Below are 17866 nucleotides of genomic sequence, written 5' to 3'. Positions count from 1 at the left end.
GCATGATTCCCAGATTCCGGACCACCGATGAGGGAGCGATGTTAGAGTTTCCGATTCTGATATGTGTGATGTTGATTTTGGAGATGTTACATTTAGACCCGACGATAATAAACTCTGTCTTTCCATCATTCAACTTTAGGTAATTTGTTGTCATCCAATTGCGAACATCTTCTATACAGGCTTCCATCTTACTGATTGCTGCAGCAACATCCCTTTGCACTGGATTTACTGACACATAAATCTGTGTATCATCTGCATAGAAATGGAAATGTAGACTGTGTTTGCGAATAATGTCACCAAGGGGAAGCGTATAAATGGAAAACTGGCCAGGCCCAATTACTGACCCCTGTGGTACACCATATTCCAGGCAAGCTTCATCTGAGAATGCATCATTGATACAGACTAGCTGACGTCTTCCTGTAAGATATGACTGGAACCAGTTAAGAGCAACACCATTTATGCCAATGCGATTTCTCAGACGGGTTATCAGTCTTTGGTGATCAACTGTATCAAACGCTGCTGACAAATCCAACAACACCAATAGCGTTATTTTCCCATCATTCATTCCTTGTAACAAATCATTCTGTACCTTTAAAAGGGAACTCTCCGTGCTATGACATGCACGATATGCCGACTGGTAATTCTCATTTAAATTATGCTTTTGAAGATATGGAGTAATGCGTGATGTCACTACACGCTCCAGAGTCTTTCCAAGAAAAGAAAGATTCGACACCGGGCGGTAATTTTTCAGCGTGTTATGATCCAAGTTTTGCTTTTTTATTAAAGGACGAACGTGAGCAATTTTCAGTTCATCTGGCACTATGCCGGTATTAAGAGAATGGTTAATTATTTCCGTTATTATTGGAACGACTGCGTCTATACACTTCTTCAGTATAGAAGTAGGAACTGGATCTAACCTGCATGATTTTGTTGGTGATTTCATCAGAATGTTGCGGATCTCATCTTGAGATGCTGGTGTAAATGTTGTGAGATGCTGATGAACAGCTGTCACAGGCTCATTAAATGACATGTCATCAATCTTGAAGTCGTCTCTGATGATCTTGATCTTGTCTGTGAAAAACTGACAGAACCTGTTCGCAAGATCTAAGTCAGAAAGACTATCTGGGAGGGGTGATACCTGGCGATGATGAAGGAGTTGGTTAACAATTTTAAAAAGTCCTTTCTGATCTGCTGCATGTTCTTCACACAAGCCAATGTAGTAGTTGGCCTTTGCCTTTCTTACCATGGAATTTACATTCCTCTTCTGTGCAATGTAAGCTTGACGATCTATTTCCAGATGAGAGATTCTCCATTTCTTTTCAAGCTTACGCTTTGTTCTTTTCTCAGCATAGATGTCACTGTTATACCAACTAGTGTTTGGTCGGACCTTTACTGTTCTCTTTTTCGGTGGTGCGTGTTTGTCACGTGTATAACGTTCAAAAGGCTTTAATTATCGAATTTAATATCAAAACAATCAATTTGTTTAAAGGTTTTTGTTAAAATAATAAAAAAATTATAAACTTACTGCGAACATGATTTTAAACAACAAAAATAGCAATTTCGGAACGGCTCTGGTTGTGCGCTCCATGCACGCTGTACGTGCGCGTTTAGTTTGTACAGCGATTCTCTATAGTAATGCATTGTTTTTACATTTTGTTGTTTAAAATCATGTTCGCAGTAACTTTATGATTTCGTTATTATCTTAACAAAAACCTTTGATTGTTTTGATATTAAATTCGATATTTAAAGCCTTGTGAATGTTATACATTTTTTAAGCAAATGACTCGACTCCATACGCTACATAGGCATAGTTGGACACAAACATGGCCGGCGTGCACACCACGTGACTTTCTAAAATCCTTGAACGCAATGCCGTAACTCTCTCTATATGGCTCTGTGGACAATATTACTGTTACAGGGAAAACCGCGGATTACTCATTCTTGTGATATATATTCTTTGACAGTACTTACAACAACGTGTAAATTAACTAGAGCTAAATTAACAGACACCACATTCTAAACCGCTCGGTGATCTAGTTAGGACATCTGCATACCGATATTTATTTGAATAAACTACCCGGGCGTTTATTGTTCAAGAGGGTTTTTAGGATCGGAGCACCGAGACCAAATCATATGCTTGGTTTCCAGGACGCAAGGACGTCATAATAACAAAACGCAAACGAGTTAACCAATCAGAAGCGACTAGGATGATCTATCGCGCCGCCCTGGTCATTAAGCTTGATTCCCACTAGGACGCAGCATAAGGACGTAAGGGAAACGCAAGTAATTTGACCAATCACGACACGATAGATCATTAACTTTCGCGTGTCATATGGTCAACTCGCTCGCGTTGCGCTAACGTCATTGCGTCCTAGTGGGAACCAAACTTTAGATATATTTTAATAGTTTAACTTGAATAGAAAAATGCAACATGTTTAATGAACGATTAATGAAGTTTTAAATAAAAAAAGCAATTGTTAAAATTAGACACGTACATTTGTATTTATTTTTCTATTTTCTGTCTTGTGTTTAGCCAACACTAAATAGCCTATTAAAACAAATTGTTACAGAGTATTTTTCACCGGAGGACATCTTTTTATGTACTAACTTTCCTGTTTCTTTGTGCACCATTTTTTATACAAACGCTTTTCTTTCCACTGGTGAACGCAAGTACTTAAGCGCACTCAAGTACTTAAGCGCACTCAAGTAATTTGACCAATCAGGACATGATGAATCATGTATTATCACTTGTGTCAACTCACTTGCGTTGTGGCTACGTCGTTGTGTTGTGCGTCCAATGAACAGGTTAATTAATTAACAACTTGTAGGCCTATATGACGTCAGAATGTTTTAGGATGATGATTACAATGCGATGTAACCAACCTAATAACACCAGACGCATTCAGCTGTTTTAAAACTTTAAATTCCTCTGGCATGTGGTGTCCATTTTTAAAAGATGCGTTTCCGTAATAATGGTACGTGACGGGTTTCCCTTCGGCTGTTTGATTGAAAGGGTAAAATCCATACAATGATACTTTACTACACATATTTCCAGCAAGCGAAAATACGTAAAGGCCCGACGATGGCGATGAAATTTTCCACCTCCTAAAAAAACGAAAGAATTTTGTTTTATCCAAGTGGGCGCCTTATATGCCTATTTTCCATTAGTATATTCAATATTGGCCTTCCCCGTGCTTGCGCGGCAAGGCAAAGAAACCCGGTTGGGGACTACTTATATTGTCCTGTGGAAACCTGTAGTTAGGCTGAACGTTCACATTGAGCTCAATGTGTCGGCTCGGTGTGATCTTCGACTTCAATTCATTCTTTTCTTTATAAAAAGTACGGTACTAAAGATCTGTCCAAACTAATCAATTTGACCAAAAAATTTGTTGATGTGCCCAAATGTGGTAGGGATGTGCCCAAATATGGTAGTGATGTGCCCAAATATGTATATTGTAGATTACCTCGCAATCGACTGTCTAAGTGATTTACTTGGTCGTGCTAATACAATGCTTGGCTTGAATGTGCGCATGACATTGACAATATCCATCTTGGGAGACCAAGCGCTTGCTTTTGTCACCCATATAATAGTGGAATTATTCAAATTGTTCAGATAACGATATATCGTTTTGTAACAGCTATCATTTTTATTTTGTGAGCACCAGCCGTAATGTCTTCCCTCTTGATTGTTTATTGTTACTAAACTTGTTCTTGTTCCAACATCTTTCTGGAAACCTTCCAGTGGCGCCATATTTGAACGAAACACGTGATCATGCGCATCAATTTCCAATCCGCAATTACTCCCCTGCAGGATTCCAGAGTTTCCGATGACAGCGCACGTGTTCGCAGGTTTTATCCATGGTTCCCCATTGGGTTGAGCTGTTTCGGTGTAAGTTTGAGTTTGTATCAGCTCGTTAGGATAGACACGGAGCAATCTAATCGGCGAAAACCCCTTTAAACTTTTTCTGTAGAAAAAAAAGACATGCTTTACTGAATAAACGAAATATAGTTGCCTCAACGTACACATCCAGCAAAACATTTTGACTTCATGTTCCCGCCTAAATATCTTTCCTTTTTCTATCTATAAAAATATAGGAAAGTTGAATTGACTTTCATGTTTATTTATTTGGATACACCATTAGATCGGTAGCCCACTTACAGTACAAAGATGCATTTGTAGTGCAAATTTTACATACAGAAATAGCAACAAAAAAGAAGAAAAAAACAAATCAAATGAAAACATATCATATTCAATCTATTAATCCGTAGGCCTAACATATCCTCAAACCAACAAAGCTCCGTTGAAGTTATCAAAATTACTGATAGTTGATTTAGCGTACGGTATAGGCCTACAGTATTAACCTTTGACCCTTGTTATAACATTCTCAATTTGTATATGATTCAGTTTCAGATATCCATGTTTCATTTCTGAATAATGTTATCTTATAATACAATTCTCTAATACCTATAAGTTCAAGTTCAATAACTTTTATTCAATAATAATAATAGTATGGTATTGTTATTGTTCGGATCAAGAAAACGAAACAGATTGTTTAATATCATTTTCTAGTCTTTTCCACAAATGCAGACTAGCTGTTACAGTGATAAATAATTGACTTTTTCTGAGTTTAAAAAAAGGAACATAAGTTATAACTTGGAAACCAATAACTTGGTTCCAACTGGGGAACCAATATCTTGGTTCCAACTTGGGAACCAATAGCTTGGTTCCAACTTGGGAACCAATAGCTTGGTTCCAACTTGGGACCCAACAGCTTGGTTCCAACTTGGGAACCAACAGCTTGGTTCCAACTTGGGAACCAATTATAGCTTGGTTCCAACTTGGGAACCAATAGCTTGGTTCCAACTTGGGAACGAATAGCTTGGTTCCAACTTGGGAACCAATAGCTTGGTTCCAACTTGGGAACCAATAGCTTGGTTCCAACTTGGGAACGAATAACTTGATAAACGATGTCTCCATGCGCTCGACAATAAAGAGAAAGAGTGGAAACCAAAAGGAAGAGAACAAAAAGACAAAAACACCAAGCTAGCACCCAAACTGGAGTATGGGATACACCATCATCGCTAACTGGGGATCAGTGTATAAGGACCCCAGTTACTAGAATCGGTTAAGTCTTGATCTTTTCAGGGACCCGGTGCCTCCTAGCCTAGTCAGAAGACAACAACAGGCAAGAAAGGTGAACAAAAACATAACGATGCTAAAGATGTAGATGCTAAATAAAACAGTGTTTATTAATTAAGTAGTTTTTCTTACGGAAAAAGTAAATAAATCAATCAAAAGAACAACCAATTTTACAAGGAAAGACTATTTTATTTACAAAACTAGTTACCGGTTCACGATTGTAGTAATTGAAAAACAGTTTCTAACATAACATTATAATCACTTCCTTAAATCGAGGCCTTTAACAATGTAAATATTTGAAATGTGAATTTGAAAAGGCTTATTTCACAATAATTATAATGCTCATTCTGCTTCAACGCCTTCGAAAAATAAGTGCGGTTTTTATTTATAATAAACAATAGAAACATTCTTTTATGTTGTATAGGCCTATCGCCACATCTTAATATACCATTATTAATGTCTTTTACATACGGTACGATATACGTGTGGATCACGAAGGAAGAAAACTATGAATATTATAATTATGATTAAAGTATTGATGTGCAAAAAAACTATACTAAATACTCGTAAGACCAGTGACTGAAAAGGAATCACAGATGCACAATTTCGATCGGAGAGAGCAGAGATGTAAATTGAATTGTCGTCGTCGTCGCGCAACTTGGTCATTTTAATTATTATATGTATGACGTCGATTCCATATCAAATGTCTTTACTGTAAGCACTATGTTAAAAGAATATGGGCACACAGATGTGTTGCTCTGGGCGAGTAATGTTCATATCAATTAAACTAAATGGTTGATATTTTATTTATTTTTTTATTTTATTTTATGTCTTTAGGCAATGTGGCCAAGGATTACCAATAGTGAATTAATCACTGTCCTATCAGATAGGTGGTAATCCCCCTGATACAGGGGCTATTGAACCAGTTCACCGGGGTAACCCCCTACTCTTTTTCGAATAATGAACTGGGTTCCTTAAAGTACACACAGGTTATAACTGTGTACACTGGACCTACGGTTTATAGTCCTTATCCGAGAAGACTTGTTCCACCACCAGAACTAGGAGCGAGTCGGCCTCGAACCCTTGCCGATGTTGTTGTTGGCTCTTTAGGTACGGTAAACGGCGCCCCTGCCTTAACCGCTCGGCCATATGATATCTATCTCAGTATAGTGTTAGGTCTGGGCCTACATTGTTTCCCAATTCATTTTATATTGTACAGTTTTTAACTTATTCTATAGGCCTATGTTTATTTCTTGTAGTTTTGTATTTGTAGGTGTCAGTGGGTTTCCTGCTGATTTAGTGATTATTAATGGTATTGTAGTTACTGTAGTCGAATTGTTTTGACGTTGACTACATCGACTTTTTATTGTAATTGATAGATTGATTGATACAGTATCATGTTTTTTGTGTATATTTCTTATGGATGCACCTTCCATTTGGTCGAGTGCCACTGTTGTAAAAGTTTAAACTCCAAATAAATTATTATTATTTCTGCGCATTGTGGGACGTGCCTTCTCTTGGTTCCCCACTAGGACGACGCAACACAAGTGCGTGTAATTTTAACTTTTATCACGACACGATGTCGCTTGTGATTTGTCAACTCACGGCGCGCGAACACCACCCAAGTGAGAACCAGTAGCTTTGTTTTAACTTGAGAACCAAACAACTTGGTTCCAACTTGAGAACCAAACGACTTTGTCCAGGCGACTGACGACACATCACGTAAACTGCTAACTCTACTTGTTCCTAGATCGCACGAAAATTCAGTTAATAATTTCGCCATTTGATTTCTTAATTTCTACATACGTACCTAAATCCTGAATCAAAACTTGTAGTATGCGGCGGTGAATACAAGTAAATTAATGTGTATATAATTAATGCAAGAGAAACAATAAACACACACTTTGTACTGGCCGACGCCATCGCAAATTAATAAAATGTAACTCTGCAAAAAAGAGGATCAGATTGAGGGGGCTATACATTATTAATCATGCTCAACTATTCATGTATACTTAATCCCTGTCTATACTATTTAATTTGGTAAAAAGATAGATTATTTTGGCACACTTTTATTTTCTGTCTTGTGTTTAGCCAAAACTAGGCCTACCTAAAAAGTATTTTTTCACCGAAGGACATATTTGTATGTAATAAAGTTTCTTTTCGTGCACCATATAATTATTTTATTCAGGTGCTTGGTTTCCACTTGGCGCGCAACGCAAGGACGTAAGCGCACGCAAGCAATTTGGCCAAAAAGGACGCGATGGATCATCCGTATTATCGGTTGTGATTGGTCAACTCATCTGCGTTGATTACGTCGTTGTGTTGGGCGTCCAATGAACAGATTAATTGATAAGGTTAAATGCAACTCGTAGGCCTATGGATGTCAGAATGTTTTAGGATGACGATTACAAGGCGATGTAACCAACAAAGAAAAAGAACTATTTTATTAGTCGCGTGCAACGCGACTCTACAGCTCACTATATCGGTCGGTTGGTCGGTCGGTAAACACTAACTCAAATTTGAGAACGTGACTGCCATGGCCTTGTTACAAAAATAATTAAAGTAATTGAAACACATTATACATTTTCTTTTATAACATTATACGCACTTCCTTAACAAAAGGCTTATTTCACTATATTTAAGGCTTTATTATCTTTCTGCTTCACCACCGTCGAATAGAAATATTCTTTTATATGAACCTGTATCGACACCTCTGTTTATTCATGTATGCCACTAATGTCTTTTCAATACGATTTGCGTATTTGTTATAATAACTACAATACGATCATGGCGGAAGTAAATGAATAATATAAGCTGAGTCAATGGGAACCAAACAACTTGGTTCCAACCTGGAAACCAAACAACTTGGTTCCAACCTGGAAACCAAACAACTTGGTTCCAACTTGAGAAACAAACAACTTGGTTCCAACTTAAGAACCAAAGAACTTGGTTCCAACTTGGGAACCAAACAACTTAGTTCCAACTTGGGAACCAAACAACTTGGTTCCAACTTAGGAACCAAACAATTTGGTTCCAACTTAGAAACCAAATAACTTGGTTCCAACTTGGGAACCAAACAACTTGGTTCCAACTTAGGAACCAAACAACTTCGTTCCAACTTGGGAACCAAACAACTTGGTTCCAACTTAGGAACCAAACAACTTGGTTCCAACTTGGGAACCAAACAACTTGGTTCCCAACTTAAAAACCAAACAACTTGGTTCCAACTTGAGAAACAAACAATGTCAAACTTGCATATTTCCCATCAATGCACCAACAATGAATACCTTTTAAAGCTTGGTAATTAGTAATGCCCGATAATTTCTGTTTAAAGATGTCCCCCAAAAACACGAAAAGTAAAGATTAAAATGGCGTATTAAAAAAAAAAACTTTTAACGGTGTAATAAATCATGTAGGTTCTATATTATTTATTTTGTTTAAATTCCTATTTTTCCTAATTTATATTTATTTTACCTAAATTTTAATCGAAACTTCTTTTCAAAAACAATTTATTTAGCTCTAAATTGGCCCCTCTACATTTCATAAAAAATAACACATTTATTTACTAGACGTATTATGCCAATATTATGTAATGACACACACGTAGAGCAACGTCTTTCGCTCAGACGACGGAATTGTGCTTGGAACTTTTCTGTGTTACTTTTTCAACTTAACTTTCAAACCTTTAACTATTCAATCAATCAATCAATCAATCAATCAATCAAAGTAACATTTATTTCTCTTGTCTTTCATAGAAAATAAAAATTAACAGTAAAAATTATTAAAATAAGAGGGGCAACATTCCTAAAAAGCAAAGCTTGTATAAGGCAGCCCATAGAAAATGAAAAAAAAAAACAAAAACAGGACAACACGGGAACCGGAAACAGGACAAAAACAGTAATGAAGACTTTTAGATTCGGGGTACCGAAAAGACTAAATATCAAAACTACAATGAGTGAAAGGATAATTAAACATAACTAGATAAGAGGTGCCGTTTCAATTTAAAAGAAAAACTCTTCTTAGACAAAGCACTTTTTATATTAACTGGTACGTTATCCCAAAGTTTAGGACCAGTGAACTTAATGCTATGTTTAAAAGAAGTAGTTTTAAAAAAAGGAATACGTATTTGATTTGCGCTCCGAGTACTGTGGTTATGAAAATTAAGATTGAAACTAAATAAATCATCAAAGTGTGATGGTAGGATCGAGTTTAGCCATGAATAGAGGAAAACACTTTGTTGAAGATGGTTAATATCCTGAATTTTAAGAAGACCAAATGAAGAAAATAAAGGATTGGAATGGGATAAAAGAGGAGCATTTGCTATGTATCTTACGGTTTTCTTTTGGATCAATAACAGTTTGTTTAAGTAGGACGGGTATGTATTACCCCAAATAATATTACAGTAAGTGAGGTTAACTCAACTACTCACCAACAATGAATATATAACAATGCCCGAGTATTCGGTTATTGTTCATGTAGATCACTCATGAGAACATCGTTAAAAGCAGACAGTGTACATACATTTAGGTAAAGGTAAAGTCGAAACCTAAGCTAATGCTAACGGCCGTGGTGCCCATCTCCATTTCTTTAGCGTTTGGGCCAGACTCCACTAAGTGTGTATGTTTGTGGGGGGTACGCCACTCCTCCCGCACAAACGAGTCTGCTTTACCTTCCCAGTACTTTTTACATACCGGTACCCATTTCAATCACCTGTGGATAAAAATCTTGCTCAAGGACTCAACACTGCACTGCAAGTTCAAGGCTCTAACCAATGCGCCACAGTGCTCCATCTAAAAATAGATACATACATTTAAAAATAGTTTACAAATGATAAAATGTTAAAATAATACATTACATTGTCGTAAATAAACTTAAAATAGATTTTTACTGTCGCAAATGGTAGTGATATGCTTAAATTAATATCATCATATCCATATGGGCACATCACATTTTTTTGTCGCATAAAGTTTTATAGTGTAGACAAGGCTTTTGACGTGTAATAAGTGCGGATTTACAAAGTGTAAAAACAACTTTATCCCAGCAGGGGAACAATGTGGTTTGGTAGACTTCTCCAAACAAACAAAGCAAACGGACGGTCCGTGTAATAATAATAATAACGTTATTGTATCTCTTTTTTAATCAACTCCATGTCAACTATTGATTTGCTTATTTATTCATTTTTGTATTTCTCCATACCAATAACAGCGGATAATACATATTAAAATTTTTAAAAAAGTAGTATAAACGTGGAGCTATGTTTAAAACTTGAATATACAATCAGTACCTCCCTGATACAATTGAAGTCGGGGCACGCCATATGCAAAACAAAGACGTCCGAGTCGAGAGCGGAAACACAAAAAGCAGTAGGCCACCGCCATCACTTAGACCTTACACGTTTTGATGTAGGCCTACAAGGCGATGTAACCAACCTAATACTACTAGACGCATTCAGCTGTTTTAAAATTTTATATTCCTCTGGTATGTTGTGACCATTTTTAAAAAATGCGTTTCCGTAATAATTGTACGTGACGGGTTTTCCTTCGGCTGTTTGATTGAAAGGGTAAAATCCATACAATGATACTTTACTACACATATTTCCAGCGAGCGAAAATAAGTAAAGGCCTGACGATGGCTTTTTAATATTCCACCTCCTAAAAAAAAGATACAAAAACAAAGGTACAGTATATGTAGGCCTAGTGATTATTTTAACTGAAAGAGCATACCAAATAATGCATTAGTGTGGAAATCATAATATCAACCTGAAATGTGGTGTAGGCATACCCCTTTTTTCAGTCGATTTGTGACGATCTTTAAAACACTGAGTATGCATGTTTGATGTCTGTACTGACGGCAATGGTCATAGCTCATATGAAAAAAAACACGGTCTACTACCAAATTGGAAAGCTGGAGGACAAACAACCAGTCGGACCACTCGATGTACATTTGAGCCAATTGATTATTTCCTAGGCCTCTTTGAATTAAATGATACATTTTTCGTACAAATTTGCGGTTCTAGATGGATAAAAGGTGCCCTAACTCGAACGGCGCTAGTATCCGGTTAGACATATAAAGGAACACATTGTTTTCGGCTTAGTGCTATTATAATTTTGTATAGATAGATATAGATCTTTACCTTCTAACATATTTGCTCAGTAATCTTTTTGGTCGTGCTAATACAATGTTTGGCTTAAACAGTCGTAGAGTATTGACCATACTCATCTTGAGATAATATATAATATATATAATATATATATAATAACCGCTTGCTTTTGTCAACCATATAATAGTGGAATTATTCAAATTGTTCAGATAACGATACGTCGTTTTGTAACAGCTATCATTTTTATTCTGTGAGCACCAGTCGTAAAGTCTTCCCTCTTCATTGTTTATTGTCACTAATTTTGTTCTTGTTCCAACATCTTTCTGGTTCCAACATCTTTATCCATGGTTCCCCATTGGCTTGAGCTGTTTCGGTGTAAGTTTGGTTTGATATCTGATCGTTAGGATAAACACGGAGCAATCTGATCGGCGAAGACTCATTCAATGTGTTTCTGCAGAAAAGAAAGCTATAATTATAGGCATAATATATGCGATAGCTATATAGTAATATAGCTATAGTACGATCTAACGAAATGTTGCGCCTCAACGCAATCCCCACACACCGCAATTTCAGAAGGAGGATTTGCATTACGAATTCAGTTTCTGAAAAACTCTAAGATTAGACAATACTGATGGACAAGAGTCATTTTAATTACACATCAAATGCTATCATAGAAAGCGGTACAGAGTCTGTCGGTCTGTCTGTCTGTCTGTAACTATATTATTCTTGAGCGAGTCAAATGGCCGAGCGGTTAAGGCAGGGGCGTACCGAAAGAGCCAACAACATCGGCAAGGGTTCGAGACCGACTTGATCCTAGTTCTGGTGGTGGAACAAGTCTTCTCGGATAAGGACTATAATTTATAAACCGTATAGGTCCAGTGTTCACAGTTATAATCTGTGTGCATTTAAAAAAATCCAGTTCATTATTCGAGGAGAGTAGGCCTAGGGGATTCCCCCGGTGAACTGGTTCACAAAATAGCCCCTGTATCAGGGGGATTACCACCTATCTGATACGACAGTGATTAATTTACTATTGGTAATCCTTGGCCAAATTGCCTAAAGACATAAAAAAAAACATAAATAAAAAAAAAATAATCAGGCAAGTTTACCTTGTTGTATTTGCCGCTGTTTCGTTAATTTGTTTGTCTAAGAGTCGTCGAATATCGATTATCCTTTGTAATGAATTTCTCGCAGGCTTCATCACCTTTACATTTGCAAATAATCTAAAAATCGATATTTAAGAAAACCTAAATTTATTAAGTAAAAGGTTATATTTCGATGTAAAGCTTGTGTGATTCAAATTGGGTTAGAAGCATAGCATTTGGTATGGATATAAAAGATTCGTATAAAAGATTTGAGACCATTTGAAATGTGACATTTTACCTCAGATAATGTCTGATTCCTAAGCCGTACATCCAAGAAACACAAAAATAATGGCAAATGATTCATTTAATAACAAGTACAATTAAGTTATAATCTTTCAAGCATAACCTCTTTGAGATGTTTCCTGATATTTCTTTTGAATTGATTGATGGTTTCTGAACACTGTATCAATTTTGGCAGATGATTCCATGACGTTATTGCCGTGTTAACAAAGGTTGTTTGGGAGTGGTTACCTATATATGGTCTATAAATTGATTGAGTTGCAAATCTAGTATTGTACTGGTGAATTACATTTGCTCTACTAATACCACCATTCATAAACGTAGGGCTTAATCCATTAATAATACGATACATGTGACAAAGTTTTATCTGTTTAACTGTTAAATCTACTGAGAGCCAATTCAGTTTGTTTAATTCATTAGCCCTAATGTGATCCCTTGTTTCAAGACCAAGAATACATCTGACTGTCTTATTTCGTGCAGTTTGCAATTTAATTTTTAATTGTTTTTTTAATCCAGATAAGCATAATCATAAAGGCAACACCAAACTATTTGCTAGTAACTTAAGATCTCTGAAAGTTAAGTACTTTCTATTTCTATATAAAAATTTAACCCTTGAGTTTACTTTCTTTATAACTGATTTACCTATATAATCTCCAGTTAGATTGTTATCGAGTTCAAGTCCTAGATAACTTACTGTCGGCTTGTTTGTGATTATATGATCATTACATGTAACTTTCAATTCTTGTTGATTTCTGAGTTTACGTTTAGATCCAAATAGAATTGAATACGTTTTGCCTAGATGCAATGACAATCTATTATCTAATAACCAAGAATTAATAGATTTTAATTCTTTTGACAATACATTTTGTATATTGGCGACACTTTTATCAGATACAACTATTCGTTTCGTTTCGTTTATTTATTTTTTCCACTCACTTATATATATATATATATCATTTACATTTACATAACATATATTAAATGTGGGTGGATGGAAGTCACAGTAAGTTCACTGAACTTTAAGTCGTGACTCCCGTATGCCTAAGTATACTAACATTGCTACAGAGTAGACTAAAATATGAATATATAATAGTGAAAGTACATAAAATAAAGAAAATAAAAAAATTTTAAATTATAGAAGTTAAGATAAACCAGGCAATTATATAATATATGATAAAAGGGATAATGATAACAATTAGAGTACAATATGAAATATAATTAAATATGGTATAATAACAAGTATAACGATACAATGTAGCGGAGATTATTGAATACCAGGGTGAAGGATTTAATGCCATGTATCACCACCAAATAAATAAGGATAAAAGATCGGCGAAAAATTATGTAGCATATTCTGACACCATTTTGTGTTTGAAATTAGATTTAAAACTAGAAAAGGAAGATTTCTGTTTAAGTTCATTTGAGAGTGAAGTCCAAAGTTTGGGACCAAAATAATACATAGAAAATCGTTGAGCCTTAACATTTAAATTATCAAGGATATAATTGTTAACAGAGGATCGGGTTTTATAGGAATGGCGTTCGTCAATTCTTGTAAATAAAGCATTAAAATGTGAAGGCAGTAAATTGTTAGATAAACGGTACATAAATGAGGCAACTTGTAATTTATTTAAATCATAAATGTTTAAAACGTTAAATCTTTTAAAAAGTAATTTTGTATGGGCTCTAAATGATTCTCCCGCGCAAATCCGAAGTGCACGTTTTTGTAGTTTAAAAAGGCGGTCAATTTGAGTTTTCTCTAGACTTGTCCAGGGGCATAACGTATTAAATTTATCTAGAGTAATTGCCCAACATAAATTGGCATAAGAAAGGTAAGGCAAAACTAAAGTATTATAAAGGGTTAATAAGGTTTTTTGAGGGAAGATATGTTTTAATTTGTTCAATATTCCAACATTTCTAGAAACTAGATTACTGATTTTATTTATATGTAGTTTCCAAGTCAGAGAGGCATCTATGGTTACTCCTAAAAATTGTGTTTCATTAACTCGTTTGATCATTTTATTATCAATGTATATTTGTTCATTTAAAGAATTTGAAATTTTACGTTTAGAAAATATTATATAGTTCGTTTTGAATGTATTAAGAGTTAATTTATTGTGTTTGAGCCAATTTGAAACTTTAAGTAACTCATCATTGACAATTTTAAACAAGGTATTTAATTTAGGATGAGAGAAAAAAATATTTGTGTCGTCAGCAAATAAGATAAAATTTAGTAATTTAGAGCTGTTTGGTATATCGTTAACAAAAATCAGGAATAAGAGTGGTCCAAGAATCGATCCTTGGGGAACACCACAGGTTAAACGGGAATAGGAAGAGTTAAAATTATTTAAGGAAGTAAACTGAACACGATTGGAAAGGTAGCTTTTAATTAGTTTTAAAGGAAGGCCTCTGATACCGTAATTTGAAAGTTTATGAATTAAAATATCGTGGTTAATAGTATCGAAGGCCTTAGATAAATCAAGGAAAATGCCAACAGAAAACTCATTTTTACTCAGGGCAATTGTAATTTTGTCAAAAATATCTAATAAAGCAAGATCTGTTGAATACTTTTTCCTGAAACCATATTGGCCTTTAAATAAAATGTTATGTTTAGTTAAAAAGGAAGAAATTCGATTATGCATTATTTTTTCAATTAATTTTGAGAAACAAGGAAGTAGGCATTCTTGCATGATATTTCCCATTCTCAGAAATTACAAAATATTCACAATATTAATAACGTTGACAATGCATGGGGTACGTTTAAAAATTGCTTTCTAAATTTAAGTAATAAACATGGGCCTATAAAAAATTCAAGAATAAAAAATAGATTCTCTCCCTGGATAACTCCTGAAATTATAAAGTTAATGTACAAAAGAGATTATACTAAAAGCAAAGTAAATGTTAATAATCCAGGATTAAAAACTGAGTATAGAAGACTTAGAAATCTGGTTAACACTAACATTAAGAAAGCAAAGTATAACTATTTTAATAATGTAAATATAAAATATAAAGATAATCCAAAAAAAATGTGGAACGAGCTAAATAAACTAACTGGTAAAACGAAATCTAACATTAGTAAAACTATTGATTGCGAACATTTTAATGAATACTTTACCAACATAGGAGTTAAGATGGCGCAGTCATTTGACGATACGCTGCCAAGTTGGAATAATCCACCTAGTGAATATTCCTTTAATTTTTTAAATGTTGATGTAAATACCATTAAAAGGAAGCTTTATAATTTGCCAGAAAAAAATTTAGATGTTCTTGATTTTGATAGTAAATTGTTAAGGTTAGCAGCTCCGTACATTGCTTATCCATTGTGTCATATTGTGAATCTCTCTCTCATGTCTGGTCTTGTCCCAGCTGATTGGAAAGTAGCAAGGACAACTCCTATATATAAAGGAAAGGGTAGTAAAGACAGTATGAGCAACTACAGACCAATATCTGTCGTTGCTCATATCGCAAAGATTATAGAGAGAGTGGTTCAGGAACAAATCATTTCTTTTCTTAGTTTGTTTGATTTGATTAACATTGATCAATTTGCCTTTTTGAAAAACCATTCTACTGTAACATGCTTGCACAGAGTAGTTGATGATTGGTTAGAAAGTTTTAATGACTCAGAGGTCGTCGGCGCTTGTTTCTTAGATATATCCAAATGCTTTGACACGATAGATCACTCGATTTTGTTATTTAAGCTTTACAAATATGGTTCCATGAAAATGTTGTTTACTGGTTTAGTAATTACTTAAAAAACAGAAAACAGTTTGTATACTGTAACAATAACAAATCTACACTTAAAGAAATCAATATTGGTGTTCCACAAGGAAGTGTCCTGGGACCCATCTTGTTTCTCATTTTCATAAATGATATTTCGCAGTCTATAGTAAATGGAACTTGCAGCGTTTTTGCTGATGATGTTGTGGTTTACACCTCAGGTGGTGATACTACTAAGATAGTAAATGATTCATTACAAATAATTATTGATAACATTGGTAAATGGTATGATGACAACCACCTCTCTATAAATACTGAAAAAACAAAGGTTATGTTACTAAGAAACAATCATACAGCTGACAGTAATGATTTAAATATACAAATTGGAACCAGTAAATTAGAACAAGTTGATAGTATAAGGTAGCTGGGAGTCGTAATCGATGAAATGTTAACTTGGAAACAAAATACTCAATGTATTAGTAAAAATATTGGATATAAAATAACAATGCTAGGTAAAATGGCTAGTAGTTTAAGTAAACCGTTACTTGAAACTCTATATATAAGTACAATTCAGTCTTGTAGTGATTATGCTATAACAGTCTGGGGAAATACGACAGAGTTAAACAAAAATATTTTAAAGCGACATCAAAAAAGAGCTGCTCGAATTGTAACTAACAACTTCGATTATATTAATGTAAGGGGTGACAACATCATCCAGAACCTATCGTGGCAAACTCTTGAAGAGAAACGAGATTTCTCCCTAGCATGTCTAATGTATAAATGTGTTTACGGCCTTGCACCAATTAGATTAGTAAATGAAATTGAATTGATTCGCGATATTCACACCCACTTAACACGTGGAGTAGAAAATTTGAATGTAACAATACCTAAATACACCCTTAGTAAAATGAATTCGTCCTTTAAAGTTGCAGGCGCAAAAATATGGAACAATTTACCAATTAATATTAAATCGGCACCAACAATTACGTCCTTTAAGGCTAGATACAAATCTCATTTCTTTTCATAAAAAACTGACATGTATTATATTTAATTAAGTTTCTCTTTTGTATATTTTGATTAAGACAGGACCACAATGTAAAACAGATACACTGTTATCTGATTGTTTTATCCTGTATAAATATATTATTTATTATTATTATTATTATTATTATAGGGAGATTGGTCTGTAGTTATTGAAATGATGAGGATCTTCTTTCTTGTAGATAGGGATGACTTTAGCTATTTTAAAAGAATCAGGAAAAATACCGGTTTGAAAAGAAGTATTAAAAATGTGAGTTAAGGGTTTGCATATAAAATTAGAAACACGTTTAATAATTTTATTGGAAAACCCATCAAACCCAGGAGATTTATTATCTTTGAGGGAAAGTATTATACTGACAACTTCATGTTCGGTTACAGGACTAAGAAAGAGAGAGTGCACACATGGACGAGGTAGGGTAGAAGTATAATTATCATTATCCGACACATGTATTTTGTTAACTAAATTTGGCCCTATACTAGTAAAAT

The 17866-nt window shown here is 34.7% G+C and overlaps 1 protein-coding gene across 1 annotated transcript; it reads right to left on the bottom strand.

Moving 5' to 3' along the window:
• Positions 1 to 2520: 2520 nt before the first annotated feature.
• LOC140043925 (CMP-N-acetylneuraminate-poly-alpha-2,8-sialyltransferase-like) lies at positions 2521 to 7557 on the bottom strand. Its single transcript, XM_072088412.1, has 3 exons — positions 6951 to 7557; positions 3465 to 3965; positions 2521 to 3105 (listed from the first exon to the last, which is right to left on the bottom strand). The coding sequence occupies exons 1-3, from the start codon at positions 7061 to 7063 to the stop codon at positions 2841 to 2843; spliced, it is 879 nt and encodes a 292-aa protein (XP_071944513.1). The 5' UTR covers positions 7064 to 7557; the 3' UTR covers positions 2521 to 2840.
• Between the last annotated feature and the right edge of the window lie 10309 nt (positions 7558 to 17866).

This window comes from Antedon mediterranea, chromosome 3, assembly GCF_964355755.1.
Source record: "Antedon mediterranea chromosome 3, ecAntMedi1.1, whole genome shotgun sequence".
Taxonomy (NCBI): Eukaryota; Metazoa; Echinodermata; class Crinoidea; order Comatulida; family Antedonidae; genus Antedon; species Antedon mediterranea.
The sequence above is the reverse complement of the archived record's forward strand: the minus strand, read 5'-3'. Positions and strand labels throughout refer to the sequence as shown.